A 12,500-nucleotide genomic window follows, 5' to 3' on the forward strand; every position below is an offset into this window, starting at 1 on the left:
CGACAGACGGGCCTGTTTGATGATCAGGTCGTGGTCGATGGTCACCAGGAAGTTGGAGTCCGTCGACGGCTCTATGGCGTCCTCGTTCTTTAGCCAGTCCACCTGCGGAGAGAGGGAGAGAGAGAGAGAGAGAGAGAGAGAGAGAGAGAGAAGACAACATGGTCAGACACAAGCGCACGGCGCGGACACGTACACGCACACACACATTCTTTGTTTTTTGTGGAATGTATAGACAAATGAGCTGAACTATTCATGCTTAAACAAGGAGTGTGCAGTGGATATGTAGGGGTCGGCCGGCCAAGGTCTTTTTTTTAACGATTCTGACAAATGGAAAAAAAAAAGGATCTCTGTCAGTCTGATCCAAGGCTAGCATAAACGCCAAACGCACAAACACATGGTGTAAACACGGCGAGAGCCTCTGAGGGTTATCAAGTCACCACACCGTGCTTCCATGCAGCGTCTGACATTTAGGCCAAAGCTGTCAATATTTGATGAATAAATAATGACTGAAAAAAAATATTAATATCCATCTTCTTCTCTCTGCCCTTCCCTCGTAATGTTTGTGAACAACCGGAACGCACGCACGCACAATCAGGCTTCAATCAATGTGTATAATAATCAACAATGTATGAAACAATTCAATACTTGAACCCAATACTTAAACCGGGGTCTCCGAACGCTCACAACGCGCCGCAGTGCGACCCGTTGTGAGCTTGTAGATCTGCTATTTTCAGAGTGCCACCAAGTGTAAAATCAGGCATTACGATGCCACCAAGGCCCGCCAAAACATTTTAGTTGACAACATCAACTGTAGATTTAGTCGACTAAAATCCTATGATATTTAGTCGACTAAAGCTAAAACATTCCAGGTGACTAAAATATTTCTAAAACTAAATACAATTTTATTCAAAAGACCATCACTCAAACTAAATCAAAATTTGCTGTCAAAATCAACACGATCTACAAGCTCACTGCAAGCTCATAGCACACTGCAAGCTCATAGCACACTGCACACTGTGAGTGTACAGAGCTGCTGTTTTCACAGAAATGTGGCCTACAGTCACAGAATACGGATGCTAGGGTTCATGTGGTTCATTGCCAAACGATGAGTGGCGTGTATTTCCAAAACAGATAAAATATTGATTGTGTGAAACCACGTGTGCCTCTGCTGTAGACGAGGGAAGAGACCAGAGCCAGACTCTATATAGGCTACTGTATATCGCTCATTATTTGACAACATTGGTATGTGGAATTAGATGCAGCCGATGTGTACAAATGTGTACTGTATTTTGCGGCAGGCGCACAAATCAAACTGAACACTAGGGGAGGACAATTGGCACAGCATTTCGAGCTTTAGGGGGGCTCTAGAAGTGACCGTTCCGTGACGTGTATAGCGGCCTACCTGGGCGGGGGGCATGCCCTCCGGGGGTTAAGGGTACATAGTTACATAGCCTACCTCTGCGGGGGGCATGCCCTCCGGGGGTTAAGGGTACATAGTTACATAGCCTACCTCTGCGGGGGGCATGCCCTCCGGGGGTTAAGGGTACATAGTTACATAACCTACCTCTGCGGGGGGCATGCCCTCCGGGGGTTAAGGGTACATAGTTACATAGCCTACCTCAGCAGGGGGCATGCCCTCCGGGGGTTAAGGGTACATAGTTACATAGCCTACCTCAGCGGGGGCATGCCCTCCGGGGGTTAAGGGTACATAGTTACATAGCCTACCTCAGAGGGGGGCATGCCCTCCGGGGGTTAAGGGTACATACTTACATAGCCTACCTCTGCGGGGGGCATGCCCTCCGGGGGTTAAGGGTACATAGTTACATAGCCTACCTCAGCGGGGGGCATGCCCTCCGGGGGTTAAGGGTACATAGTTACATACCTCTGCGGGGGGCATGCCCTCCGGGGGTTAAGGGTACATAGTTACATACCTCTGCGGGGGGCATGCCCTCCGGGGGTTAAGGGTACATAGTTACATACCTCAGCGGGGGGCATGCCCTCCGGGGGTTAAGGGTACATAGTTACATACCTCTGCGGGGGGAATGCCCTCCGGGGGTTAAGGGTACATAGTTACATACCTCTTCGGGGGGCATGCCCTCCGGGGGTTAAGGGTACATAGTTACATACCTCTGCGGGGGGCATGCCCTCCGGGGGTTAAGGGTACATAGTTACATACCTCTGCGGGGGGCATGCCCTCCGGGGGTTAAGGGTACATAGTTACATACCTCTGCGGGGGGCATGCCCTCCGGGGGTTAAGGGTACATAGTTACATACCTCTGCGGGGGGCATGCCCTCCGGGGGTTAAGGGTACATAGTTACATACCTCTGCGGGGGGCATGCCCTCCGGGGGGCGACACTGCAGCAGCACCTCCTGTTCCAGACGGACCTCCCGTCCCAGCGGCTCCTGCTCAAAGTTCTTCCTTAGGTCTGTAGGGGGCGACAGACACAGAGTGGACGAGTGAGTGAGTGGCGGCCAGTTACAACCCAGAGTGCCACCAGTCCACCCCCACCCCGCCACACAAACACGCACACGCACACGCACACACACACGCACACACACACACACACACACACAAAAGCCTCTTTCCACTCATGTATTTTCCTTCATACATCCATGTTTTTTCTTCATAAACATGTAGTGTCAATCACGCCATACCACACATGGCCATGGGGGACTAGAGAAATGACATGTTTATTTTAACTGATGTTGACACGTATGACAGTTAGATGGTAGAGAACACTCTGCCTTTACGCTCCCTATAGGCTTAGAGTATATATTAATAGAGATGGCTCCTCCCATCCACTTACATTAAGTTGCTCAAAAGCATGAGGCGATTTCACTCCTCCTTCCGGGTAAGAACAGAGTGCATTCTGGGATGGATTGGGCCAAATCGTGAACGCGCTGTGCCGTTGACTATCATTCACGTATGAAACAGCGTTCACGTGTCATCATGAACGTGCGCAATGATAGTCAACAGACCAGAATTGGCCCAGCGCTGCATACCAAATTCGGCCACTATGTCCATTTCGCCTCAGGGTTTCCTCCGGGTGCCGTCTCTATTAATATATACTCTAAGCATATAGGCAGTGTCTCTCACCCTCTCTCTCTCACACACACCAGTGTTGATTTTGTCGACTACAACTATGACGATACATGTTCGCCGACTACCTTTTTTTTTCCACTGACGAAAACTAAAGCTAAACTAAGCTATGTTGAAATATGACTAAAAGTCTCAAACTAAATCAAATTTTACTCAAAAGACTATGACTAAAACACACACACACACACACACACACACGCGCGCACACGCACACGCACACGCACACGCACACACACACATGCACACACACACACACACACACACACACACACACACGCTGTGATAGTTAGTACTGACAGGCGATGCGCACATATGCGCGGCTGCTCTTGGTGGTGCCCGCGGAGCTCCAGGCCACACACTGGCACCAGTAGTCCTCCAGTCCAAACAGCTCCTCCACCTGCGTCCTGGACACTGAGATGTCCACCTCCCTCACCACAAGGCCTGGAGGATAGACACAATATACATTCCTTAACATCCATAGCATATCATGTACAGCAGTGGTTTTCAACGCCTATATCCAAATGCCGAAAGGGTTGCGCCTTTTGACTCGAAGGCTTTCAGCTTTCAGGAAGAAACCAAAAATACACAGGGAAGACATATTTGAATATTATAACCACACCTGGGGGTCAATTAGAGTCAAAGTAAAGGATCCCAACCCTAGTAGTGCTGGCTCTGTGTGAATGCAGTGGGTTCTACCTGTGATCTGGTCCTAGTAGTGCTGGCTGTGTGAATGCAGTGGGTTCTATAGCTACCTGTGATCTGGTCCAGGCTCTGTGTGAAAGCAGTGGGTTCTAGCTACCTGTGATCTGGTCCAGGCTCTGTGTGAAAGCAGTGGGTTCTAGCTACCTGTGATCTGGTCCAGGCTCTGTGTGAAAGCAGTGGGTTCTAGCTACCTGTGATCTGGTCCAGGCTCTGTGTGAAAGCAGTGGGTTCTAGCTACCTGTGATCTGGTCCAGGCTCTGTGTGAATGCAGTGGGTTCTAGCTACCTGTGATCTGGTCCAGGCTCTGTGTGAAAGCAGTGGGTTCTAGCTACCTGTGATCTGGTCCAGGCTCTGTGTGAAAGCAGTGGGTTCTAGCTACAGTACCTGTGATCTGGTCCTAGTAGTGCTGGCTCTGTGTGAATGCAGTGGGTTCTAGCTACCTGTGATCTGGTCCAGGCTCTGTGTGAAAGCAGTGGGTTCTAGCTACCTGTGATCTGGTCCAGGCTCTGTGTGAAAGCAGTGGGTTCTAGCTACCTGTGATCTGGTCCAGGCTCTGTGTGAAAGCAGTGGGTTCTAGCTACCTGTGATCTGGTCCAGGCTCTGTGTGAAAGCAGTGGGTTCTAGCTACCTGTGATCTGGTCCAGGCTCTCCCGGGTGACGTGGTCGTTCTGGTTGACCCACTCTCCGTTGCACTTGAAGTAGATCTGGGTGGCCGGCGCCGCCCGACAGCGCAGCTGCACCGGACGGTTCTTGACGATGAAGGCGTCCTCCGGCTCCAGCTGGAACTCCGGCAGCGGCTCGGCGGGGGCCGACGGGAATGAGTCTGGGAGAACCTCCGCCTCGCCGTAATCGCTGCTCTCTGGGGAAAAACACACAGACACACACAATGGTTAGACATCGAGGACTTTGAAGGGGAACTCTGTGAAGTCTTCACAGATAACTGGTTTAGATGGATTACTCATGTTTCTACCATAAGACCTGATTTTGTATAAATTCAGTTAAACCTGTTAAACCTGTATATGCACCTGTTTGAGGTACTTATGTATTATGAATGATCATCAATAGAGAAGAGAGGCAGATATCTCCCCTTGTGTGTATTGTACGTATATTGTCTTGTTTTGTTTTTGGTTGTATGTATTGTCAATTGTCGTTTCGTTTTCATGTATGTTTGATTAAAATTCAATAAAACGTAAATTGAAAAAAAAGAAGGGGAACTCTGTGTGTGTGTGTGTGTGTGTGTGTGTGTGTGTGTGTGTGTGTGTGTGTGTGTGTGTGTGTGTGTGTATACGTGCAAGATGGTGAGGGTGAATGTTTCCCTGATAAGAGCGTTTTCCGCCAAGACCAAGACCTTTCGAGGTGCCAACAGTTTGTCCTCTAAGTGGCGAGAAGATTCTGACATTTTGTCTCCCACTGCGCTGTCAGCGCTCGCCTCGGACCTCCCGGTCCAGAAGATACAGCACCTCTCTGTGGGGGAGGAGGTGGGCCGCCGACCTTCCCTGACAAGGGCCTTGCGGTGACCAAACGTATTATACCCTGACATTTACGGTGTATGTGTGTGTGTGTGTGTGTGTGTGTGTGTGTGTGTGTGTGTGTGTGTGTGTGTGTGCGTGTGCGTGTGTATGTGTCCGCGGTGAGGACCCTGAAGTGATGGTTCTTACGGGCGTCGGTGGAGAGGCACATAGTTAGTCTGGTGAAGGGTGGGGCATGGTGTTGTTTTAGTTCTGTTAATAATAGTAGTTTTTTAGATTTTTCTTGGCCTTTCACGTGTGTTTTGGCATTTGCCCCAAAGATGAGGGGGCAAAACAAGTTGTGAGACAATTTAAAATGAAGATGAGAAGAACATGTCTCCTCTTCCCCCCCCGGTAGCCATACGAGGTTTTGTTTGTAAATACAAAGAGTGGGTTTGGTATATATACTGATGGATTGCACGGGGCAAATGGCACACAATACATCACCATCAGCAGATACCTCGGATGGCATTCATTTCCCCTCTTCCAGCCCTGTGTCGTGCTGGACACAACAACACAGGGAGCTGTGTGGCAGAGCCTTGCAGACACAGGGAGCTGTGTGGCAGAGCCTTGCAGACAGCGAGGCCAGAAGCAGTGGCCTCTCTGCCACGGAGCGGAATAAAATGATCACAGCCCGGGGCCGAGGCTGACTAGATGTGATGACCTTTACACAGAAACAAACTGTGCACACTCTCTCTCGTGCGGGACGCTTATTGGGATATGGCTTTACACAAGTGAGCTGGATCCATTCCCCTCTCAAGACCAAACATTTCACCTCACACGGCACGCCATGCTGCCACGGGAATCAAAACCATAATAGCAGTCACACGACTGCACCAGGCCAAACGTACGAAATGCCGATACAAAAAGAAACGCATTGTCATGGCGTTTACAGTAGCTGCCTCTGGCTGTAGAGACGAGTGTGCGTGCATAATGTTGCTCGCGCACGCACGCACGCACGCTGCTGCTTATGCTATTAGTTCGACATCATCTACTAGGCGCTATATCTCTCTCCATCTGCTATCTCACCATCTCTTTCTGACTTGCCCTCCAGGGTCGTCGCGGGTCTTGTAAATTGTTAATGGCTCCCCACTTTCCGACAGAAATATCTGTTGTGCTTCACGAAACCGATCTGAATTCAATAAGCATTAAACAGAAGGCCAGTGACGGGGGGGTTGAGAGCACTGGCTCCAGTCTGGAGATGCCAATAGGCCCAGGCAGGTCCGGCCTTGAGCTCTGTCTGCTGTGCACGCACGCACGCACGCACGCACGCACGCACGCACGCACGCACGCACGCACGCACGCACGCACGCACGCAGTGTGCAGTGCTCCAACGAAAACATACGATCCTCATACACTCGTCTCCACTGGTGGAAAAGGTACTACATATTTTTTTAAATGTAGTCCAGAATTGAAAACTTATTTTGGTAAAAGTACAAAAGTATTGGTGTCAAAATGAACTTGAAGTACCAGAACTATAGAAAGTACTCATTACGCAGAATGTCCCGTTTCACATGTTTTATTGTATGTTTAAAATGTATAAAATTCAGAAAATAGCAGATCTACAAGCGTTGACACATGGTGAGCTATACTGTATATAGGACTGAAGTGGTTAATGTATGTGTTGTCATAATGATCTAAATCTACAAAGTATCTTGTTAATAAAGTTTTCAAAAAAAATTATTGTAGTGGAGTAAATAATATTTGCGTCTGAAATGGAGTAGAAGTAAAAGGACTAACAATTGGAATTACTCCAGTAAAGTAAAGAATACAATCTTGAGTAAATGTACTTAGTTACTTTACACCACTACAGCCCGTCTCACACGGCCACAGATCTGAAATCTCATTCCATATCATCGCTGTGAGGTGAAAACATATGAGGATATGTCCAAAACCATTCCTTTGTATTATTTAAAAACAATTATTACATTTTAAAAATAGGGACAAAACACATGCTCACAACAACATGCGGCTTGTAGATCTGCTATTTTCTGCCTCAGAGTGCAACACTCTTGTACAAACTGATAAAGCATGGCATTCATTTACAACAAATCATAAAAAGTTTAAATTATGGAGATTCGGAGACTCGGCTACAACAAGCTGCATAGGGGGGGGCGAGATGTGGCTGCTTTAACGCAAACCAATTAAAACCCATCACAGTTTTAACATACATCCAATTTAGTCAATTATATGCCTGCGGAGAACACAACGAAGTACGCCTGGAAGATAGATAGTATCTTTTGTTCTTTGAGGTAAGAGAGAGCACATCGCCCGCTCTAGTTGACATTTGATTCGATGAGACAGTAATAGACACTAAGAGAGAGCGACAGGATAGTACAAGAGACACCGGAGGACAAAAGCCTCACTTATACTTATTTGTGCACATGGGCGTCGCGCGCCGAAAATAGCCGATTTACAAGCTCACAATGCGATGCGCCTGTGAGCTTGTAAATCGGCTATTTTTGTCACCCATGTGTGAGATTCCATCTCAGGGATGTTAACACTATAGGCCGCCTCTGGGCACTAGATACCATCTCCTTGACCCACATGTCTGCCTCTGGGCACCTAGATACCATCTCCTTGACCCACATGTCTGCCAATGGTGAACCACACAGCCAGCCCAGAACCAGACAGTGGGACCACGCCCACAGCTCTGAGACAGACAGTGATGAGACCACAGGCTGGTCAATACCGAAGCCATATGGTGGTCAGTCAGTACCAAGGCCATAGATCTAGGGTGATCGGTGAAGGGCAACTGTCACCCTCAATCTGCCTTGATCCATTCATTCTCCCCCACTCGCTTTCAATTAAATCGGCTTAATAATAATAATGAATTGCATTTTTGTAGCGCTTTTCCAAGTGCTTAAAGCCCTTACAATGGTTCGTTCATTCATACATTGGGAGATGAAGCGTCCTCACTTCCCACAATCACACACCAATGGTGGCAAGCCATTCACACACCAATGGTGGCAAGCGTACGACTCAGTGGAGGCAATGTAGGGTACAGTGTCTTGCCCAAGGACACTTGGGCATGTGGACAGGGGGAGCCGGGACTCGAGTAGCAGACCCACCAGGGGGAGCCGGGACTGGAGCGGCAGACCCACGGATCATTGGACGACCTGCTCTACCTCCTGATCCACAGCTGCCAAATGAAAGAAATTAATAAGAAGCCTGTTAGCTGTCAAACATCTAGTGCACTGCTCCTTTGTGAGGACGGAGTTCGCATCTGACTTCTGTCACGTCTCCCCTCTCTTTTTATGTCTCGCCAAACTAATCTAAATCGCAAAATGCCAAAAAATATATCTTTAATCCACAGTGATGCTCATCCATGGGCATAACTCACATTCTGTGTGTGAGTGTGTGTGCGTGCGTGCGTGCGTGCGTGCGTGCGTGCGTGCGTGCGTGCGTGCGTGCGTGCGTGCGTGCGTGCGTGTGCACATGTGCGTGTGTGTGTGTGTGTGCACATGTGCGTTTATTCCGTACACAGTTGGCGTCTCGGCCCTCAGCTTTGGCTAAGCCGTTGCCTGCAGTCTTTCAGGCACTGAATTCTCTGTCAATAAGCAATTGTTGTCTCTTCCATTCCTCCCTTCTCTTTGTCCAGTGTTGATCGATGTGCTCGAACACGGACACGAAAAACACAGTCTGTCTGTCACTCCTGCGCGCACGCACGTGCGTGTGTGTGTGTGTGTGTGGGGGGAGAGAAACAGGAAGACAGGGGTGGAGAGAAACAGAGAGACGGTGGTTCAGACAGTGGTGGAGACAGAGAGGCAGAATGGGAGGAGATCTCAGAGTATTTGTATAAGCCCTTGTACACAAGTGTGTGCGTGCGTGTGTGCGTGCGTGCGTGCGTGCGTGCGTGCGTGCGTGCGTGCGTGCGTGCGTGTACACGTTGTGGTGCCTAAAGTCTCATATATACCTCGTCACACAACTGTATCGCACGGCGACAATCATATTATTTCGGGCGGGAGACACCGCCATGCGAACAATGTATAAATTAGACACAGTTTAATTAAAACACACTGTTGGAAGACAGACAGGCAGGCAGCTTCCCATCGCTTTCTCTCTCTCTCTGCCTCTCCATCTCTCTCTCTTCCTCTCCCTCTCTCCCTCTCTCCCTCTCTCGGATAACAGTGCTTGGAGTGGAACCTGTGTTTTTGGCCGCGCCACACAAACATCCATCAGGCCTCAGCAGCCGGCAATTTAGGTGGAATGGAGCGCGGTCTCGAAGACAAGAGCTCCTCGTAAGCCCTGCACACCAAGTCTTTTATTACCCTAATGACAGACAGTAAGACGGCTAGAAGTGTACACACACACACACACACACACACACAGGCTTCTAGGGTATTCTTCTCCAAGAGCACAATCACACACACGCACACATGTGTGTGTGTGTGTGTGTGTGTGTGTGTGTGTGTGTGTGTGTGTGTGTGTGTGTGTGTGTGTGTGTGTGCAAACACACCCGCGATGACTCAGTCTCACGGTGATAAAATCAAAACGCTAGCCTGTGCGGTGTGTATAATCACGCAGACAGACAGACAGACACTGTGAGGGACATTTACAGAGACAATGTAGCCACGGTGTCTAAAGCCTTGGTTATACTTAGCTGTGTCACGCAAGTGTCGCCTTACAGAAATATCACGTCCAAAACACTGGTTCTCACACATCTTTTTTCCACCCACAGCATCCCCTGAATTACCTACGTAAATATTACTCGGGAGTAAACCACCTAACTCCATTTTTGAGTTTTTATTTATTTTTTTCCTTAAATGACTGCTGTGTTGGTTAAAAAAGAATATTGAACCAATGTGGACAAAGCTTTGGACAAAACCTCTTAACTCCGTTGGACCCTCAAACTGTCTGCTAAAGCAGCTAACTCCACCACCTCTCCCCCTCGCATACAACACATGACAATATATAGTCACAACACCAACTTTGATGGGGCAGTAATGCTTTGTTTTAAAAATATATGGTTTTCTTAATTTCCTGAACAATGAATATTTTTCATTTCAAGTTAGGTCGATTCTTCCTAAATGTTTCCCCCTAAGATAGACTTACTATGTCACGAGGAAAGCCTGAAAATATCCGTTTCCATTAGTGTTCTGCGGCATCCCTAAACTCTTATTCTGAAAGCTCACACAATGACACATTGTTGCTACTATTGGGTGTGTGACGTAACGTTGCACGGTCAGTTTACACCACGATGGAAATAAGCTCTCAAGCGTTTTCTTGTATCTTATCGTTTTGACATGTAGAAACATATTATTGCTGTCGTGCAGACCTTTTATCTCCATATTATTCACACTTTTTTGTGTCTGTTACATGATCACACTACATGAGCGTCACATGTAAGCATCAGCGTCACATGTAAGCAAAGCTCGACGGCGCAACACGTTTTGATCTTGTGGATCTGTTGAACTCTGTGCGACCTACACTACACTATATACTAGTGACAGTTTAACACATCAGCATGCGTGTGTCCTGGTTTCCATTCTATGGAGGGGCGGACGGTTCCCGGTTGCGGCACATGCCGCACACATTGCGTCAGCAGCAGTGTGTGTGTGTGAGTGCACCATAACCCTAAATAAATCAAGCCTAACGGGGATGGAATCACCCCGATCCTCCCGTCAGCGGCGCTGAGCAGCGGAGCGGCACGGTCACAGCAGTGGAGCGGCCTTGGAGTTGAGTGGGAGAGAGAGGGAAGGAGTGTGGAGAGGGTTGACACAGGGCAGCTTGAGAAGTCACTATATATGTAGGCACACATGCTTAGTGACACAGTCGACAACAATTAAACATGCACAGACACCAGCCCTACACACCTATGTAAGCCTCTCCGATTGATGCCGCAGCTCGCTTGGTTTTCAACCAGCCAAAAACTCCCTCCATTGGCTCCCGAGAGCTCTAATAAAAGTCTTGTACCCTGCCCTTTTTTCTTCGTTCTAATTATTTGTTCGGCCTAAATAATTGTGTTTATTGTTATGATTTGTCAACACGGCTGTTTAAATAAATACTTCCTGGTGCCCTCATCGCTCTGAAACGGGGCGGGACTGCAACGCTCTATGCGTTGTTCTTGCTTACTGTAAATCGCTCTTGATTAAGAGCTAAGCGCGATTACTGCTGAATGCCTAAATTGCAAATTGTATGTATACCTGTACAAACGGCAGTGGACGCAGGCACAAAATGTGTACATGTACGTACTTGTACTTACTGTACACATGACACACACACACAAACACACACACACACACAGAGAGAGAGTGACGACACATGTCGAGCCGTCAATAACTAATGAGTAACATGAAGTGAAGTGGATGTTGTTGCCGCCTCGGAGAGAATCTGTCAGCAATGCCCTTTCTGTTGTTCTCACTCTTTATCCTCCAGACCTCTCCACCACCTCTCCCCTCTCCTTCCCCCCCAGACCCCCCCCCCCCCCCCCAGAACCCCTCCCTACCTCCCTCGCACGCACACACGCGCAACTGCAATTTTCTCGGCCCCTGACTGTAGCCTCCAGCCAGAGTGGAGTCTAAAGTGTCTGTACTTTGTCATTACCTCTACAGAGTTAGTCATTACTGTCCCCTCCAGTGCGTGCGCTCGTCGTTGTCCCAGCGCCGCACTCGAGGAGGGGCGGAACGACTCGAGGGGAGGATGAGGGAAGAGAGACAGAGGGGGGGATGGGGGGGGGGGTCCTAAGAGGACAAAAGGTAGGCAAACAAATGGCGTGCCTGAGCCTTGGGGTTGTTAGCTTGTTGTTCTCAGCAACCACAACAAAGTGCTTTTTCTCTCCCCATCTTTCTGGGAGGACAACTGACATGCAATGGACATAAAGACACACACCCCCCCCCCCCCCTGTCAGACTTGACCACACCTCAAAAATAGCTGATCTACAAGCTCACAACACATCACGATTGCGACATGTGTGCTTCAGTTGGCTTTTTTTTTTACTCTAAGAATGCATGCGTGCACGTGCACACACACACACACACACACACACACACACACACACACGTCACACACACACACACACACACACAATAGCCCACGGCTACAAAGCCCAAAGTGGCTCGCTGGGTCCGCACGTGTCAGGCAGGCAAGGACAGCCGCACGCACACACGCGCACACACACACACACACACACACACACACCAGCATCGGACTGGCTGCTGGTCTCACACGGGGGGGGGGGGGGGGGGGG

The 12,500-nt window shown here is 48.9% G+C and overlaps 1 protein-coding gene across 3 annotated transcripts in view; it reads right to left on the reverse strand.

Annotated features, from left to right (window-relative positions):
• Positions 1–12,500, reverse strand: part of unc5b (unc-5 netrin receptor B) — an 85,004-nt gene that overhangs the window by 24,852 nt on the left and 47,652 nt on the right. For 2 of the 3 annotated variants that reach the window (XM_079512066.1, XM_079512065.1), the window contains exons 2-5: positions 4,432–4,662; positions 3,399–3,542; positions 2,324–2,427; positions 1–102 (exon numbers count right to left, since the gene is read on the reverse strand). The exon at positions 1–102 is cut by the window's left edge and continues 79 nt beyond it. In XM_079512066.1, coding sequence (XP_079368192.1) covers positions 1–102; positions 2,324–2,427; positions 3,399–3,542; positions 4,432–4,662 — 581 coding nt within the window. Of the gene's footprint in view, positions 103–1,456; positions 1,475–2,323; positions 2,428–3,398; positions 3,543–4,431; positions 4,663–12,500 lie in introns of those variants that run through there. The other variant, XM_079512067.1, reaches the window with a different exon arrangement.

This window comes from Electrona antarctica, assembly GCF_951216825.1.
Source record: "Electrona antarctica genome assembly, chromosome: 10".
NCBI classification, from domain to species: Eukaryota; Metazoa; Chordata; class Actinopteri; order Myctophiformes; family Myctophidae; genus Electrona; species Electrona antarctica.